Raw genomic sequence first — 18937 nt, 5'->3', positions numbered from 1 at the left:
AAAGCCAGCAAGATCTGCTGATGAATTGATGTCAGGGTGGGAAAAGAAAGAAGTCAAGGATTCCTCCTGGTTTTGCCCTAAGCAACCGGAAGAGTTTTATCATCACTTTGTGAAACGGGAACACCTGAGTTTAAGTGGAGACAAGTGTGTCATTTTGCACATGTTAAGTTTGAGATACTTATCAGGCAATAAAATGGTGATTTCAAATTGGCAGTTGGTGATATATGTTGCTGTTTAGGGAAGTTGGGCCAGGAGCTATACATTTAGTAGCCTTAGTATACAGGTGGTATTTGAAGGCATGAAACTGGTTGAGATCCCTTTGAAAGTGAGTTTAGATGGAGAAGAGAAAAGGCCCAAGCTCCCCAAATTTCAACAACTGTCAAATAATAAAACAATGGTACCCCTATCCCCTGACCACCAGTGTTTTTAAAAAATGCTGAGCATATTTATTTGTCACACAAGGAGAAATTCACTGAGGAGTTCTCTAAGGAAGAAAAGTCAGTTTCTAAAGCTTTAGGAACAGGGTTCTATGGTGGTCATGCCAAGTCAGAATTAGAAACCAGCACTCTGGATAGGAGAGAATGAGTTTATAAGTGGGCACGTGCTGGGCTAAAACAGATTCCTTGTTCATTGGCCAAAAGCCTCCAGTGAGATCCCGGAATGGTCTCGTGTCCTGGGATCGTGTGAAATTCATAGTCCTCAGTCACTGCCAGCTGGGTAAAACCACTGCAATGAAATTCAGTATTCAGCATGAAATCTCCCAAAGGGTTGCTGCTGGAAAGTTCAGAGTTGTTGTGGGGTATTTTGGTGGGGGAGTGGTTTGGACAGTCTTACCTGTAGCCAACCAATAATGCCCTCGGCCCAGAGTCTGTTTCCATACTTTTCGCACCTCCAATGGTCTCAGCCATCATGGGCCAGCCTCACTTGGGCACCTGGAAGCTTCTTGCTCCTGCTGTCCCCTCTCCTTTCCTTGCCACCCCACTTCCCAGGGTCCAAGATGCACTCTTCTTGGCTAGCGGGACTTATCTCACCCCTTCACCCCATGCATATGTGCTGACGAAGCCCCTTTCACTCTGCACCCTAACATGTCCAAAGGAAAGCCCCCCAAAACTAAGCCATTCTCTTGCTTCAGTGGATTGCGTCTCATGGCATCTGTGCTTCTGTGCACCACCGAGGGTGAGGATGGGGGCTGAGTGAGGGCGTAAAGGAGTAGAGATCCTCTTCCCTGCACATGTTAGCTTCAAAGTTACTTTCTCCTTTATATTTCCAATTTATGCATGTTCTGTGCACTTTGGCTAGAACTCGTGTGTATCTCATGCTTCAGATACTGGCAAAAACAACTTCATCTATGTGGGCTGTGTTTTTCTTGGTTTTTACTTTTTCAGTGGGGAGGCCCATCCTTCTGGTTGTCACCCCCCACTCCCTGCCATGCAAGAAATTACTACCTGTCTCCCTCTGGGAACCAGGGAAACCCAGATTCCAGGCAAGAATCCTAGGAGTTCCTGTAAGGGCAGCATCCGTATTTCTTCTTTTTCTTCACTATTCCTCTCTGAAGATGCCCACCAATTTATTGGCATTTTGGGATAGAAGATGCTTTAGCTTATTTTAGGGATGACCCACAGTGATGCCTGTGGCTCCTTGCTGGGCCATGACTCAGCCCTCAGAGCCCTTGCTTTTGAATGATTTCAGATATTTTTTTCTCCCTCAATATATAACCTGGCCCTTATCTGTATTGGATGTCATCTGCCGCTCTGTGCCCACACACGGATCCATAAGTGCTTCTTGAAGTTGAGCGTGCTCCATTTGGTGCTTCTCATCCAGGAGGAAGTTAGTACCATTCCCAGACGGTGTGGTTAAGAAAAATGACCTCAACTGGAAGCAGGGAAACACTGCCTAGGCTTGATCTTCCTCGTGCTTCAAAACTACTTAAAACTTGAGCTATGTCGATGACTCAGACCTAGAGATGCAAATTGTTATTCACACAGAGGTCATTGCAGGGTTTGGCTGCAAATGTCTTGAGTTCAGAGAGCCTCCACACTGTTGCCCGGTTCTGGAGCATGCTCAGTGGTGACCCCGGACCTTAGCCATTGCCCCCTGGGGATCCGAAGCTCAGTAGAGAGCTGCAGGACCCCCTACACTGGTTTGTGGGGGCTCAGAAGGGTAGTGGAAAGAACATGGGCTGTAGCATTGGGCTAACCTAGTCTGTTGACTCTGGTCTCCGGCCTACTGGCCCTGTGGCCCCAGTCCAAGAGTCTAACTTCCCTCAGCCTTGGTTTCCTTGGCTGCAAAATGAGGACCTGCAAAATGAGGACCATTCACAAGGTTGTTGGGAGATATGTTTAAAGTGCTTATTAGCATAGTGCCTGGTCCATATGTGTTCAGTTCATATTATAAATTTTAAGTCTAATAAACCCAAGTTCTGCCCCCTAGTAGACCTGTGTGGTTCTGGGCCTGATGTCTCTCTGCCCCACTGCCCATCTACAAAACAGAGCTGACACAAGGGTGACATGAGATAGCTTCTCTCTGAAATTATCAGCAGAGTCCCTGACCCCTTTCAGCCCATGTCCTCTGAATCATATGTAGAAAATGTTACCAGAAAGATGGATCTTGGTGCCAATCAACTCAGTTCTGATTTCTTTAGATTAGTGGGAGGAGAAGAGTCAAAAACCCTTCCTAGGCACTCAGGAACCAGCACTTCCAACTGCAGTCTTTGGAAGGCAGAGATCAGGATGTCTCCTTCAGGAAGGTGACTGTAGCATGCCCATCCTGGTCTAGGTGCAGGGGTGTGTGATCCCAAGTGAGGCACCAGCAGACAAAACCGTGGAGAAACCTGGAGAGGCAAGGCTGCCCTGGCCACCCAGAACAGTTATTTCCCTAAAGCATGTGAACAGGGATTGAGACTCACAAGGGGGTAGGGCCCGGAGGAGATGCTGTGGGAGGGGATCTGGAAGAAACTACAAAGCAGACAGGCTGGAAAAAGGTTTCTACTGCTGTTTCCTGCTCTTCTTTCTCTTCTTCCTCCTCGTTTTCTTCACCAAGTCCCTCCTGAAGGTGGCTTAAGAGTTATGTTTGAGGGGCTCCTGGGTGGCTCAGTGGGTTAAACCTCTGCCTTGGGCTCAGGTCATGATCTCAGGGTCCTGGGATCGAGCCCCGCATGGGGCTCTCTGCTCCACGGGGAGCCTGCTTTCTCCTCTTTCTGCCTGCCTTTCTGCCTACTTGTGATCTCTGTCTGTCAAATAAATAAATAAAATCTTTAAAAAAAAAAAGAGTTATGTTTGAGTAGCAAACCAGCCCGCCCACGGTGGAGTGTGGAGTGTGGCCTTTTGATACTAGGCAGACCGGGATTCAGCTCCTGATTCCATCATTTGCTCTGCTGAGCCTCAGTTGTTGCATCTGTACAATGGGGTGATAATGCTTGTCTCAGAGAGCCAATGTGAATCTCATGTGGGACTACGCAGATTAAGAGCCCAGCAAGAGCGCCAGGCCCATGGAAGCTACAGAGGAATAGATAGTCCCCTTCCTTCACTTTCCCCCACACTCACTCTTGCTGCACATCTGTCTACGGAACAGGGCTGATTCTCAACTTTAACAGAAAAGCTCTTTCTTCTCCAATGGGAGAAGCTTTGCCTGCTGTGAACATTAGCAAATAGGGATTGAGTTGGGGATTTCCTGGGAAGAGCTGCCTAAGAGCATGTAACCTGTGTTCATTTGATTTGTAGATATATCATAATTACTTTTCGCCACACAAAACCCACTTGAGGTACTGTTAAGCAAAGGAATGATGCTGCTTTTGCTCCTTTTCTCTCAACCCTTCTTTCTCTCATGCAAATCAGACCGCTAATCCTTCGTGGCTGCCTGGACTGTTGGCTGGGGGAAAACCCATCACCTAGCTTTTTTTGTCCCTGAATATAACATAATTGTCAAAATCTCATAACTTCTGAGTGCAGTTTCAACCCTCTCGTTGGTAAGGCAATAATAACCCAAGCAAACAGCATTAGATGAAGTAACTATTCTGAACATAAAATAGAGTGGAGGCATTATCTGGACAAGATGAATGGAGTTCTCTATGAAGTTGTACAAATTCTTATAGGAAGAATAGACTTTGAAAAGAGCCATTAGACCAAGCCATTAAGTAGCCTGGCTTCTAGTTCATCTCCCAGAGCTGTTTGTCAGGGTGTTGGTCACAAGATTCAGACTTCTTAGATTTGGCTGCTTTGGTAGAAAATGTGTGCTGAGGTGCTGAGGTCAATTCGGTCTACTAGGGGCTCAATCTTTCTCCCCGCCACCACCCTTCCCCCCTGATTTTCCAGTGGATGATGTGAAAGTCCTTACACACTTTCTCCTAGAAGCCATATAAGTGACAGAAGACACACTTCAAGCACACGAGTCATTGTTCTCTCTGTTTTCATGTCCAGGTCACAGCTCCTTGGAGTCATCAACAAGCCTGTCTTCTCCTCCTCCTGCTCCTTTTGCATGGAATCTGACATGGATAATGAAAGACTCTTTCCCTTTCCTGTCTCATCGCAGTCGATATGGTAAGTGTATCTTTCACAGTTATTGGTGATGTACAATCACCAGCTCATAATTAAGGGAACTGTGAGTTTTAGTGTCCTCCATCTTCCTCCACTGGTGCACATTCCAGCCAGGCCTGGCCTCTCCAGACCCACAGTGGCTTTCTTTATCATAAGGGAAGCCAACAGTTTTGTTGCTACTATATCCCAACCCCCAGCCTTTATGGTGTATAGTGTTCCTGACACCCCTGACCAATCACGAGACACCATACTTATCTGTGTTTTGACTGTGGTTTCTTGATACAGGGTTCTGACTCATGCATGTTTCTGTTGTTCTGAAGGTCACCAGTCTTCCAGGGCCCCTCAAGCGACTCCTTTACATTTGGGTAACTCTTTAAAGGTACTTGGACATGTTCCTAGAGATTAGCTCAGCTCATGTGCTTCTGCAATCACCTCGGAAGTAAGGAGGCCAGGTCTCATTCCATTTTCACAGATGTAGAAACTGAGCTTAATAAGATGGCACAGACTGGATTCTCTAACTACAAAACCAGAATTCTTCCCTTCCATTCAGATTTGCTCCCAGGAGGCCACCTACTCAAACTGCTACGTCCTGGTCTAGGAGCCATTAGGAGGCCGTATTTATATGGTGTCGGATTTCCTCATTCTCTGTGCTAATGCCTAACATTCTAACAGCTCCTAGAAGCTGGGCCTCTGCAGAGGAAAGAGCAGGTTTGGAAAAGAGTTGGTGTATTTTCAGGTGGACATTTCTTTTCTCTTGAACGTCACTAGAGTGAATCCCATGAGGGTAGGCACTAAGATGTGTTTGTTTCCCCACTTTATCGTATCACATAGAAGACACTCATAAAGACTTGTGCATGATGAACGAATACAAAAGGCTTCCAGGGATGGAACATACTCATGAAGTCTGATTCAATTAAGTATTTATGAACCTGGTATAGCACTAAGTTCTAGAGTCCCTTCTGGGCATATTTACCTATTCCTGACACTCAGTCTCTGCCAATGGAACCAAGCTTTTAAAAATGAACCTAACAGAAATCTTCCCACTCACCGCGATCCCTCTTGCATAAATGTAGCCGGTCCTGGTTCATGTTAACTGTACCTTTCATTTCAAACTTAAAAAAATAAATGCATCCAAAGCCCTAGGGCGGTAGAGGATTACTCTCTGCTGGGATGTTTCCCGCTGCTTCTAAGCCTCCCTAGTGGGAGAGGAAGATCAGTAGTTGTCAGAAGATCCCAGATAAGAATTACTTCTTGATTTTATTTAAGCCAGACATTGAGTGTCATTTTGTGATAAGGGCAAGTGTCTATAAATAATTGAAATCTGGGGCTTTGTATCGTTATTGCTTTGTAACCAGATTTGTGATACAACCAGTCTTTGGATAACATTTTGAATTCGCTCTCAAAGTCATTCAGTATCTCCACAGGATGACAACTTTTATAAAATGCAGAATGTCCAAAAAAAGGCAGGTCTCCCTCCCTCCTGCGTGACACAGAGAGCATTGCATCCCTCCTCTGTGGAACATCCAGAAGGAGGTTGAATGTCGAAAGGAGAAAGCCACGGGAGTTTGTTAAGCAGCTGTCTCCTGGGGCTTGGCCCTGGTATACCTACTTGCTCTCTCTGGGCCTCACCCTTCTTGCCTGTAAAATGAGGCAGCGTGGCATGCTGCCTTGGGGCAAAAGTGGAGATCAGGGGTATTCCCAGCGTCCTTTTCAAATTCTCCTTGTGGCCTAGAGTTCTCACGAATTGCCTTCTAGGCTGAGGAGAGCCCAGTGTGTGTGACCATTGGCTACACATTGCCCAAATGCTGGATAAAGATGCCAAAGGCAGTACCGTCATTGCCGTTGAGTCACCAGGTGGGAAGAACTGATTTTGCCTTGGTGACTCCTTGATTGAGGGTAAGGGACTTCAGAGCCTTTTATCTTATTATACTTAATTCAGTGGAGACCTGGCTGCCTCCCCCGTCACCTCTGTGTGCCTGGTCCAGTGCTAGAGAACAGAGGGGATACAAATACGTACATAGGTAAGACTCACTTCTGCTCTCTCAGGGCTCAGAGGCCAGAGAAATAACTCCGTAGGCAGCTAGCTAGGCCCCCTGCCACAGCCAGTGCCTCTGGGGGCACAGAGCACACTGAAGGCCGAGACTCCTGTCCCCTTAAGGATATTTTTGGGGGCTCAGCCCACATGTGTCTATGAACCAGAGAGGCCAGCAGGCTCCCTGGTGATAAATCCATACTTTTCAACTGCCATGAAAGACATTTTAAGAAATGTTAACAACTTCATTAATTTTAAGGCCTCAAACTTGGGCAGAGAAATTTGACTGGAAAATTGCCGCCTGAAGGGATAGTTCTTCAGATTGTGAGAAGTAACCAAGTCTCAGCAAGTTGATGTGGGTGTTTGAGTCGTGGAGCCTGGCGCCTGCGTTCTGGGGAGGAGGTGGGAGGCGTTTTCTGGAGGGGGGGGCACACAAGGGGGCAACGAGAGGGGGGTGGCAACAGCCTGCCCACAGGTGTCATGATGGACAGCGGCTGGCTGGCCCTCTCAGGCAGGCTGTCCAGTCCTGAATTGAGTGTGGCTTTCTTTTCACCGGTGTTTTATGAGAAGGGACGAGGTGGCGAGAGGCTAACAAGATTTACTCACCCCCAGCCTGTAATTATCTGCTTGAGGAAAAAGTTTGACCTACCTTTTTGAAGTCTTACCATATTTCTTCTAATTTATGTTGGGGCCTTTTATGTTGTATAAAATATATTCTCTTCAGTGGCATTTGGTATCAGATTCCAGCGCTTTCTCGCTTCTTGTCTTGAAGGATGGCAGCCTGTTAATTTCATCATTGACGAGCGGAGAGCCACACAGTCCTGCCCCAAGGCTTTGAAGGAGGTGGGGGCATCTAAAGAAATACCTTTTTTTGCTCCTTTTATCATCAGCTCTGATGCCTTAAGACTTATTTATAAGCTTGGCTAGAGGACTGGTCTCTCACTACCCACCCAGATAAAAATCTGTTCATTCCGGTGGCTCCAGGGGCTAAGAGATTGAGGCCACTGAAGGCTGTGATCACATTTGGTTCTAGAGGTACAGAAGCAGATGGTGTCCTACCCACTGAACTCATGTTTGCCCACTCCGGGTGTGGGAAGAATCAGACCAACATATGAAACGTAATACAACCAAAGGTTTTGCCCCAGGTGAGCAGGAGGAAGAGAGTTCTTACTTACTGTAAAACAAAAACATTGATACTTGGTAAAACTCTTTCACACTCTTTCTCACTTAAGCCTGTTATGAAATTATTTATATCCCATGTCTGTAATGTAAATTGAGGGCCAAAGGAGTTTATTAACAAGCCCCTATGATGGAACAGGACAGCAGTTAGACAAGACTGAACCCAGATTGTCTGACTCCAAGTCAGAGTGCTCTTTCTACTACAATACAAAATGAATTCAAAGGTGAAGTCTTCCCTCCATGGAGACGGCTCTCATTTCCTGGATGACCTGGTGTTCACACTGAATGTCCAGTCTGATACCCAAGATCTAGGCAGCTGTAGAATGAGACTTGATGTCCCCAAATTGAGGCTGTCCCGGGTAGGCCAGCTAAGTCATCTCTTCCCAAATGTGGGCACTGTAGGCAGTCTAGACTATGGTTCCTGTTACAGGTTGAATGGTGTCCCCCCCAAAAAATAAATTGAAGTCCTAACCTCTAGTACTTGTGAATGTGACCTTATTTGGAAATAGGATTTTTGCAGATATAATCGGGTCCATACTTCATTAGAGGAGGGCTTAATCTAATATAACTAGGTCCTTACTAGAAGAGAAAACAAGACATAGATACATACATAGGATGAACACCATGTAATGATGGAGACAGAGATTAGAGTCACATATCTACGAGCCAAGGACTGCCAAGGATTGCCAAGGATTGCCAGAAACCACCAAGAGCTGGGAGAAAAGCATGGGACAGATCCCTCTTAATGCTATCAGAGAGCATAGCTCTGACAATGCCTTGATTTGGGGCTCCTGGCCTCCAGAACTGTGAGAGAATAAATGACTGTTATTCCAAGCCACCCCATTTGCAGGACTTTGTTATGACAGCCCTAATAAAGTCATACAGTCCTTCGTCCCTCCAGCCCTGCAGTGTCTATATGGACTCCTGGCAAAGAAAGATTCCTCCTAACACCCAGCATTAGGGCACAAAAAAGCCATTGTTGGACTTTAAATAAAAGTCCTATTAAAACTTCGTCTGCTTCCAAGCCCATGGAGACCCATCCAATTTAAGGACTGGTGCTATTGGAAAGAAAGAAAAATTAGACTTTTTAATTACTTTCCCTGCTGCCACTGCCACCATCACCGGTGCTGTTAATGTATCAATTTCTTTGATTGAAAACATTGGGTAAATTAAACATATCTCTCTCTCAAGGAAAGAAAAAAGAAATCAACCTACCACAGAATCAAAAATGGAAAACAAAAAGGTCCACAAGCCCCTTATGGGATTTACTTCGTAGCTCTGGCAAGAAGTCAGTTTGATCACATTTCTGAAATTACATATTTAATATTGCTGGACGTGATCAGCTGTTCCGCCCTCAAGGGCCTGGTGTCAGTGAAAAGCAGCTCCCAGCTCCCTCGTGGACCACTGTCATGGTTGAAAGCTTTCCTAACAATTCCCCTTCCCTGACAGGCCAGGCCTCTTTGTGTTCTCTTTCCACCCTGCTCCACTGAACTGGGAAGTTGAGTTCTTTCCTAGTCCATACTCTCGTATTTTAATCTACAACACGGTGAGCACAAGGCCTGTGGTTGCCTTCCCCAAAAAGACTGAGTCCCAAGGGGTACCAGCAATGCTGGCGGTCACACGCCACCAAGAACAGGGTACGCCAGCCACTCTGAGGACTGCTGGCCTGCTAGGGGCCAATGAACCCAACCCATGAAAATTACATAAAAAGCAGATGGCTTAGGTGTTTCCATAAAAGATTTGTTTAAATTGCTGCACGTGATCATATCCATTATCTTTAAATTGAAGACATATAGGCCCACTCAATAATACCAGCCATTTCTCCATTAGTGGAAGATTGAATAAAGAGACGTAAAAAGGAAACAGGCAGATTAAAAGATACAAGAGTGATTCACCAACTGACACAAAGGCAAGAAAAGCAAGTCAAAGAGAACCATTTAAAACAACTGTCACAGGGACTCCTGGGTGGCTCAGTCCCGTAAGCATCCAACTCTTGATTTTGGCTCAGGTCATAATCTCATGTTCATCAGATCAAGCCCTGTGCAGAGCTCATCGTGGAGCCCAGCATAGAGCCCACTTAAGATTTTCTCTTTCTCTCTTTCTGCCCCTTATCTCCTCATTCTCTCTGTCTCTCTAAACAAACAAACAAACAAAAAACCCAAATAAATAAATAAATACATAAAACAATTGTCACAAACATGGGGAAAAGCATTGACAAAAGGAGACAGATGAGGGAATGGAGACAGAGACACACAGAGATAGAGACAGACGAATGTGGAAAGGATCACTCATGCCTTTCTGGCCTCCTGTCCCCATATTCTTTCTCCTGCTAACATGGTCTCAGCAGTCCTACCTGGGCAGGTGGTTCCCTGATGCAGGTGATTCCCCACAGAGGGTTGCTTCAGTATCCCTACCTGCCTGCATCATTTCCCCTGAGTGTGTCTCTGACACCACAGAGAATGGGTGGATGGGTATATACATTCTTGGAATACCAGCCATATGACTGGTTCTGCTCTAGGCATTGCAGTCATAAATAGGGCACAATCCCTCCCCTTAAGAACTCTCAAGGAAGAGGCAGACATGCCTTCTGTATGACAGGTGCAGAAACAAAGGCATGTTCAAAGCTCTCTGGAAATAAAGAAGCAGGGCCAGTTCTGTGGGGGACTTCGGAAGTAGGTGTTTTGAAGATGGGGACAGCTCAGTTGGGCCTCGGACCCCAAGACCAATGAGAAGGGCATTCCAGGCAGAGGGAAAGAATGTGCAAAGGCATGTTTAGGACCAGGTCAATGTCAGTGACACAGGATGGGGAGGACCTGCAAGGAAGCAGCAGGGATGAGCCCAGGAAACAGTTACTTCTGGATGTACTCAGGATTTAGACATGATCCTGCATGTGAAGCATAGGTTGGGAATCTGGGAGAGATTCTGGCTATGGGGTGAGCATGACTTAGTTGTCCATCCAGGAGAGTCCAGCTTCAGTGGCTGAGTAGATGAATGTCGTGTTAACTGAAATGAGGAGGAGGAGAAACAGTTGGCAAGGACTGATGGTGACCAAGACATCTAGAGGGGAGAAGATGGGGAGAGCTCTGCCGAGCAAGTTATACATGAATGTTGTCAGGACATCCAGGTGAAGGTGACAGGTAGAGAGTCGGAAGTCTGGGTCTTGGATTAGGCGGAAGTCTAGGACAGAGGTGAGATGGAGAGTCGTTAGCATAGAAGTTGTGGTTGAGGCTGGTGGTTGGAGGATAAAGATTCCAGATATTTCATGTAAGAGGACGAGAAGCATGACATGCAGAAATGGAGAACTGGGAAATATAGGAGGAGAACCAGAAGGTGGGATCATCACAGAAACCAAGGTGGGGAAGAATTTTAGATACAGAAATCATCAACAGTGTTGAAGCCACTGAGTCATAAAGCGGAACAAGGACTTTAAGAGCCTTTTCTCACCCTTACGTAAATACTCCTGATGTTTTACATTCTTCCTCTCCCCTCTTTCTTGCTTTCTCATTCCATTTTGTCCCCAGCTGCTTTGTTTTTGCTTCCCTTGGACCTGTCTCCCTGGAGCCTACCAGCTCCAGCCTCTAAGGCCCAGTGCAGTCCCTGCCTCCACAGCGGGGCTTTCACCGATGCCCAGACTATACTGATGTGTCCTCCTTCTTGGGTTTTTATCTGAAGGAAAAATTGATGGAATGCTTTTTATAACATTGGGTTGGTACAATCCCCCTCTCAGTATCTGAGAAGATTCTGACTTGTACAGGAAATGGTTATTTCTTGAACATCCCAAATTCTCTAAGAAACTCCATTAGATTATGTCCATCATCACAAAACCTGGAACTTCCCTGATGTTTCATTTCAACCCAGTAAATTTCCTAGGTTGTATTTCATCCCTTTTAAACTAGGTCAACTAAACTAAGGTCAGTTAACTAGGTAACTGTTAACTAGGTAAACTAGGTCAGTTGATAGAGCAATCATGGATGAATCTAATTTGCCCAACCAGAGATAAGTAAGAAGGAGACAAACCATAAGAGACTTGTAACCATAGGAAACAAACTGAGGGTTGCTGGAGGGGAGTTGGGTGGGGGGATAGGATAACTGGGTGATGGGCCTCAAGGAGGGCACGTGGTGTCATGAGCACTGGGTGTTATCTATAACTGATGTGTCACTGACCTCCACCTCTGAAACTAATAATACACTATACGTTAATTAATTGAATTAAAATAAAATAAAATTTGTAGAAAAATGTAAAAAAAAGAAGGTAAGTCACCTTCATCTATTATCCCTATATGCATGTATGTACCTATCGATCTATTTTTATCTATCACCCATTTACTCATCCAGTGGGTGTCTACAGTTTGCCAAGCTCTTTGCCTCTGCTCCTTATAGAGATTCTGCTCTAGTTCGCTTTTATCGTAGGTCTAAGATAGTCCCAAACACCCGTCTGAAAGGTGCTTCTTAAATGCTCGTTGTGTGATTGTTTTGTATATGTGGGCAATATCCCTGGGTCTGATGATCCATCAAGATTTGGTTGGGAAATAAGACTTTTCAGTTTTAGCAAAGACATGGTATGTCTATTAGATTGATAGAGCTTCTTTTTGGAGACCATATAGGAAGCATTCCCTCCCAGCAGCTGGTGACCACATTACCCCCAGACTGGAACAGCCTGCAAGGTTGCAGACCTCACTCTGTTCCCATTTTCTCACCAAGGAAAGTTGTGTGGTGGCTTTCCACAGTACTTTATATTTCTGATGGCACACTTATTAGTGTGACTTATCTTAGTTATTTGTGGCCCAGAATCATCATGGTTCTGAGACTGTAAGCTCTTAGAGGTCAAGGAATCCACATTTTGTTCCCTTTTGCATTTCTAGTGATTAAGCCAGTGTTTTGTACTCAGTTGAGTTCTTGATAAATACATACTAGATGAAATTGCAGCATTTGCCAAACAATCTGGCGGCAAACTAGGAGTTTACTCAGGTCTCTCAGTTCCCAACCCAGAGCCCCTGAGGATCTCTGTTTTAGTAAAGGGTAGGGATGTTCTCACCAGCCCTCTTATTCCTAAAGTCATGGCAATTGGTTTCAGAAAGAGGGCTAAGGGGAAAACAGTTTCTGTGTTGGACATACTTTGGTTTAGAATTAAAAGCTATCACATTAACTACTTTGGGCAGGCTTATTTTTTCTTTATGTAATCTAAAAAAGCATATTCAGCAGACGTGAGTGAGCTGAGGAATTTTTGTTTTGACAGCTTTGGGACATCTGAGATATTTTATATGGAGCATTCTTAAGCAGTCCAGAAAGACATGTGTCCAAAACATATGCAGGAAAAAGACTGATCAAGAGTGAGAAAAATGAGAGGGAATCCTTTTAAAATGAAATGTTTTGTCAAAGCAACCTCATATGCAAATATATGCCAGAAGAGACCTCAGATTAATAGAACTTTACCCAGTCCATCTGAGTAGATGCCTAGAATAATTTGTTTGGTTAGAAATCGTGAGCTGTCAGGGTCCACAGTGGTTTGGTCAAATAGCCTCATCTTAAGATGAGGAAACTCAGCCCAGAGAGGTCAGCGATCTGCCCAGAGCTGGTGGCAAAGTTGAGAGTCAAACCCAGGTCATCTGCATGGAAGAGCCCACATCTAACCAACCACACAGATGCTTGGGCGATGGATGATTCAGATATATTCTCAGCACTTGGGCTGCAAAGCATTTCCTCACATGTCACTCCTATCTATGGCTTTATGCATGTCGTCCCTTTAAGTCCTCAGGTCTCCATCAATCCAGCGGGTTCCTGATGTCCAAAGGATTGCATCAGTTTGGGGCCGGTACCATCCTGCGGTGGAAGGACCTGCCGGTAACTAGCCCGGTCTAGTTACTTCACGATCACATGAAGAGCATCTTAAAAACAAGATCTGGGGTCCAGGCACAGTAGGACTAGGTTTGGGAACCCAGGTCTTCTGAATAGTGACCTCCTTGTTGCCTATTTAAATGTCATCTCTAACATTCAGGCAAGCCATCTGCCAGCCTCTGTCGGAAAGCCAAGAGCAGCACGGTGGGCAAGGAGCTCAGTTGGGGTCTGAGATGCAGAATTCGCTTCCAGCTCCAGGGCCTGTGTGTTTCACTACCTTCAGCCAATAAATAAATCACTTCCTGGTTCTGTTTGTCATCTGAAAAATGGAAATGGTCATGATTCCTAACTGACCGAATCACTGTAAAGACTGACCCTGAGGACAGATTTCTGTGCCAAAACAGAGAGTGTCACTAATACCTTCTGAACCGGAGAGAGACCCATTTCTTTCTTTCTTTCTTTCTTTCTTTCTTTCTCTCTCTCTCTCTTTCTTTCTTTCTTTCTTTCTTTCTTTTTCTTTCTTTCTTAAAGATTGTATTTATTTATTTGACAGGCAGAGATCACAAGTAGGCAGAGAGGCAGGCAGAGAGAGAGAGGGAGAGGTAGGCTCCCTGCTGAGCAGAGAGCCCAATGCAGAGCTTGATCCCAGGACCCAGGCATCATGACCTGAGCCGAAGGCAGATGCTTTAATCCACTGAGCCACCCAGGCACCCCCGGAGTGAGACCCATTTCAGTGAGAGGCCGGTGGTAGCCTGCATTTTAGTGACCTGGCTCTACTTTGCTAGAAAGTTTTTCCAGAAAACTCTTTAAATCCCTAGTTTTGCCCTCTGGAACCTGAAAGCACTTTAGTTTAACCATGATACTCTCTGTGCTGGGATTTAATGCTATGTAGCCCAACTTCAAAATTCATACAACGACATGAAAATCCGCACTCCTAGTTCCCCCCACCTGCCTGGAATAACCTTAATCCTTCATTCATTCTTAACACATTCGCTAGTGTAAACCTATACCATGTCAAAATCTTCTCATTATTCAAGCTGCAGCCCTAAAATAGCCTCCTCTGTGAGCCTCTGGTCCTCCGAGGCAGAAAGTCTCTCTTGTTCTGTGTCCCCATGTCTCCATCATGTCTGCCAGCTGTGAGAGTTAGGTGGGAGAAGTCTGTCTCCTCTCCCAGGACTGGGAGTCCCCAGAGGGCACAAGGTCTGGGCTACGGCAGCCTGGTATCTGTGTGTGTTTCGGATTGGTATCAGGGAAGAACCCCGTGGTTGGTAACCTCCAACACCCAGCAGGTCCTCACTATTAGAGACCAGAAGAGTAAGTGGGGAGGATCATTTCGCATGTTCTGAAGTTGAGAGCCCCCATGACCATAAGCCTTTTCTGGTTATCATGGATGCCACATTGCTCAGGCTCTCCTCCAACCTGCTTTTAGCAATGATCCCATTTGTATGGATGTCAGTGCTGAGCAGTGGACAAACTACCAAAGTTTTCACCATGTTCTGTGGGGTCTGAGACTCCATGTTCTACATGAACACTTCCTGGAAATCACAGGCAAAGAACTGGACTGGAAGTCCAGTCTGGGTTCTGGTCTCAGCTCTCTTACTTCTCCAGACCCCTTACTTCTCAGCTCTGCTATTTTGGCCAAGTCACATCACCCTCCTGAGCCTTGGTTTTCGCATCTATAAACTGAGAAGCTTGGGCTGGTTAACTTCAGAACACCTGGCATTTTAATTATTTTCACTTTTCTGTTCTGGGATGAAGAGCCGAGACCCATTTCTTCAATCCACAACATTGCTTTGGCCACAGATAAGAGAAATGAGAATCAAGCTTTCTGTGCCTGTCTCCCACCACCCCGGGCATGCTTGCACACACACCCTCTTTGAGCCTGTTTTGTGGCTGTGTTTATATAATTGATTGATTGAAGGAGACTTGGCCCTTCTTTTCTGAAGCTTGATTATAAGTGAACTAAACAGATGTCTTGAATTGGGTGATTGGTTCCCAGATGCATTCTAGGGAGCGAACTGGTGGGAAGGAAGTGAATGATTTCAGTTCTGGGGCCCCATGACAAATGAGTAGTGGTTGTGGGTGGGGGGAGCAGGCAGTGGCTAGGTTTGGTACTTAGTCTTATGATGAAGTAAGTGACCAGATGTTGGTGGCAGCTGGAAGATTAATATCAAAGGTAACTGGTGGGCCAAGTACCCCTTTAGGAGATAAACCAGCAAGGGGGAGGAGCAGCCCCTCATCATCCAAGCCTGGGCTATAAGTCAGGACTCTTGGGGTTCTGCTGACCAGCTGTTGGAGCCAAGTTAGAGAGCTTGTTTTGGCCATCTGCCCAAAAAGGGAAATAGGTCTTAAAATGGTAGAGATGGAACAGACCTGAGGATCATTTCATTCCCCCACTTCATATTTCAGATGAGGACATCAAGGCCTTGGAAGGTTAAATGATCTGCCTGAAGTCACAGCACAGAGCCAGGGTCTAGAACACAGCTCTTCTTACTCAAGGTCTAGTGTGACTTCACTTCCAAAGGAAAGTTAGATCAGCAGGGCAAAAGGCAAGGATGCCCACTCTCACCACTGTTGTTCAACATAGTACTAGAAGTCCTAGCAACAGACATCAGACAACAAAAAGAAATAAAATGTATTCAAATTGGCAACAAAGAAGTCAAACTCTCTCTTTGCAGATGACATGGTACTTTATGTGGAAAACCCAGGGTGCCTGGGTGACTCAGTTGGTTAAGTAACTGCCTTTGGCTCAAGTCATGATCCTAAAGCCCCAGAATCGAATCCTGCATCAGGCTCCCTGCTCAACAGAGAGTCTTCTTTTCCCTCTGACCCAACCCCTCTCATGCTTTGTCTCTCTCATCCTCTCTCTTGCTCTCAAAAAAATAAATAAAATCTTAAAAAAAAAAGAAAACCCCAAGAACTCCACCCCTAAATTACTAGAACTCATACAGCAATTCAGTAATGAGATAGGATACAAAATCAGAGCACAGAAATCAGTTGCTTTCCTATACACTAACAATGTAACTGTCGAAAGAGAAATTAGGGAATTGGTTCCATTTACAATAGCACCAAAAACTGTAAGATAACTTGGAATAAACCTAACCAAAGAGGTGAAGGAACTATACTATAGAAACTACAGAACACTTCTGAAGGAAATTGAAGAAGACACAAAAAGATGGAAAAACATTCCGTGCTCTTGGATCAGAAGAATAAACACATTAAATAAAAAACATTAAAATGTCTATGTTGCCCGGTGCAGTCTATACTTTCAATGCCATCCCGATCAAAATACCAATGGCATTTTTCACAGTGCTGAAACAAAAATTCTAAAATTTGTATGGAACCAGAAAGACCCTGAATCGCCAAGGAAATGTTGAAAAAGGAAAACAAAGCTGGGGGCATCACATTGCCTGATTTCAAGCCAGATTACAAAGCTGTGATCACCAAGACAGCATGGTACTGGCACAAAAACAGACAGATCAATGGAACAGAACAGAGAGCCCAGATATGGACCCACAACTCTATGGTCAACTAATCTTTGACAAAGCAGGAAAAAATATCCAGTGGAAAAAAGACAGTCTCTTCAATAAATGGTGCTGGGGAAATTGGACAGCTATATACAGAAGAATGAAATGACCATTCGCTTACACTATACACAAAGATAAACTCTAAATGGATGAGAGACCTCAGTGTGAGACAAGAATCTGTCAGAATCCTAGAGGAGAACATAGGCAGTAACCTCTTTGACATTGGCCACAGCAACTTATTTCAAGACATGTCTCCTAAGGCAAAGGAAACAAAAGTGAAAATGAACTTTTGGGACTTCATCAAGATAAAAAAAGGTTCTGCACAGCAAAGGAAACACTGGACAAAACAAAGAGGCAACCCACGGAGCAAGAAAAGAAAGATATATGCAAATGACACTACAAAGGGCTGATTATCCAAGATCTATAAAGAACATCTGAAACTCAACACCCAAAAAAAACACAGATAACCAAGTCAAAAAATGCCCAGAAGACATGAACAGACACTTCTCTCAAAGAACACATACAAATGGCTAATAGACACATGAAAAAGTGTTCATCATCATTGGCCATCAGGGAAATTCAAATCAAAACCACACTGCGATACCACCTTACACAAGTTAGAAGGGCAAAATTGACAAGTCAAGAAAAAACAAATGTTGGAGAAGCTGTGGAGAAAGCAGAACCCTCTTATGCTGTTGGTGGGAATGCAAGGTGATGCAGCCAGTTTGGAAAACAGTGTGGAGGTTCCTCAAAAAAGTTAGAAATAGAGCTACCCTATCACCCAGCAATTGCAACCCTGGGTATTTAGCCCAAAGATACAGATGTAGTGAAAAGGGCCACATGCACCCCAATGTTCACAGCAGCAATGTCCACAGTAGCCACAATGTGACAAGAGCTGAGATGCCCTTCAGCAGACGAATAGATAAAGAAGATGTGGTCCACATACACAATGGAATATTATGCAGCCATCAGAAAGGATGAACACCTACCATTTGCATCAACATGGATGGGACTGGAGGGGATTATGCTGAGTGAAATAAGTCAAGCAGAGAAAGTTGATTATCATATGGGTTCACTTATTTGTGGAACATAAGGAATAGCATGGAGATCATTAGGAGAAGGAAGGGAAAAATGAACTGGGGGGGATCAGAGGGGAAAATGAGCCATGAGAGACTGTGGACTCCAGGAAACAAACTGAGGGTTTTAGAGGGGAGTGGGTGGGGGGGATCAGTTAGCCCGGTGATGGGTATTAAGGAGGGCACACTACATCAAAAACTAATGATGTACTGTATGGTGACTATCAGAAAATAATAATAATAATAATAATAATAATAATAAAAAGCAAAGATTGAGTAAGGAGTTTCCACAAGGTTAGACCCAGTTCAAGCTTCCTGCCTTCAGTGCTGGACATGTACCTGTTCATCTCCCCTCTGCCATGGCTGACCCCTGAGGCCACCTGAGGAGCAGGAGTACTGACTGCCAAATTTAATAATAAATGTAGGCCAGTCACTGCCATACTGGGAGCTTGATATGCATACTGCATGTAATCCTCCTCATATTCCCCTTTAGGTGGTCCCTGCTTTGATTCCCATTTTACAGATGCAAGAATTGAGGCACAGAGGGAGTAAATAATTTGACCCCAGGTATAGAGCAAGTAAGGTGAAAGAGCCAAGCTTTCACCTTGGTCAGCCTGGTTCTGTGCAGCATCTGTGTGCCTGTGTGTTCCCCAGCTAGCATGGTGCACCCTGAGGTTTCAATGTCAAACAGAGCAACATAGAAAAATGCCTGTTCTAGTCAGTGTCTCCCTGGGTTCTCCAAGGTCAAGTCAGTCC

At 45.0% G+C, this 18937-nt stretch overlaps 1 protein-coding gene across 1 annotated transcript in view; it reads left to right on the top strand.

Annotated features, from left to right (window-relative positions):
- The window catches only part of LOC111139287 (ALK receptor tyrosine kinase), a 671342-nt gene that overhangs the window by 185719 nt on the left and 466686 nt on the right, over positions 1-18937 (top strand). Inside the window, exon 2 of the mRNA XM_022491523.1 lies at positions 4416-4535. Coding sequence (XP_022347231.1) covers positions 4416-4535 — 120 coding nt within the window. The remainder of the gene's footprint in view (positions 1-4415; positions 4536-18937) is intronic.

This window comes from Enhydra lutris, unplaced genomic scaffold, assembly GCF_002288905.1.
Source record: "Enhydra lutris kenyoni isolate GAN:26980312 unplaced genomic scaffold, ASM228890v2 scaffoldscaffold98, whole genome shotgun sequence".
Lineage (NCBI taxonomy): Eukaryota > Metazoa > Chordata > Mammalia > Carnivora > Mustelidae > Enhydra > Enhydra lutris.
This window is presented reverse-complemented; position numbering and strand designations above follow the sequence as displayed.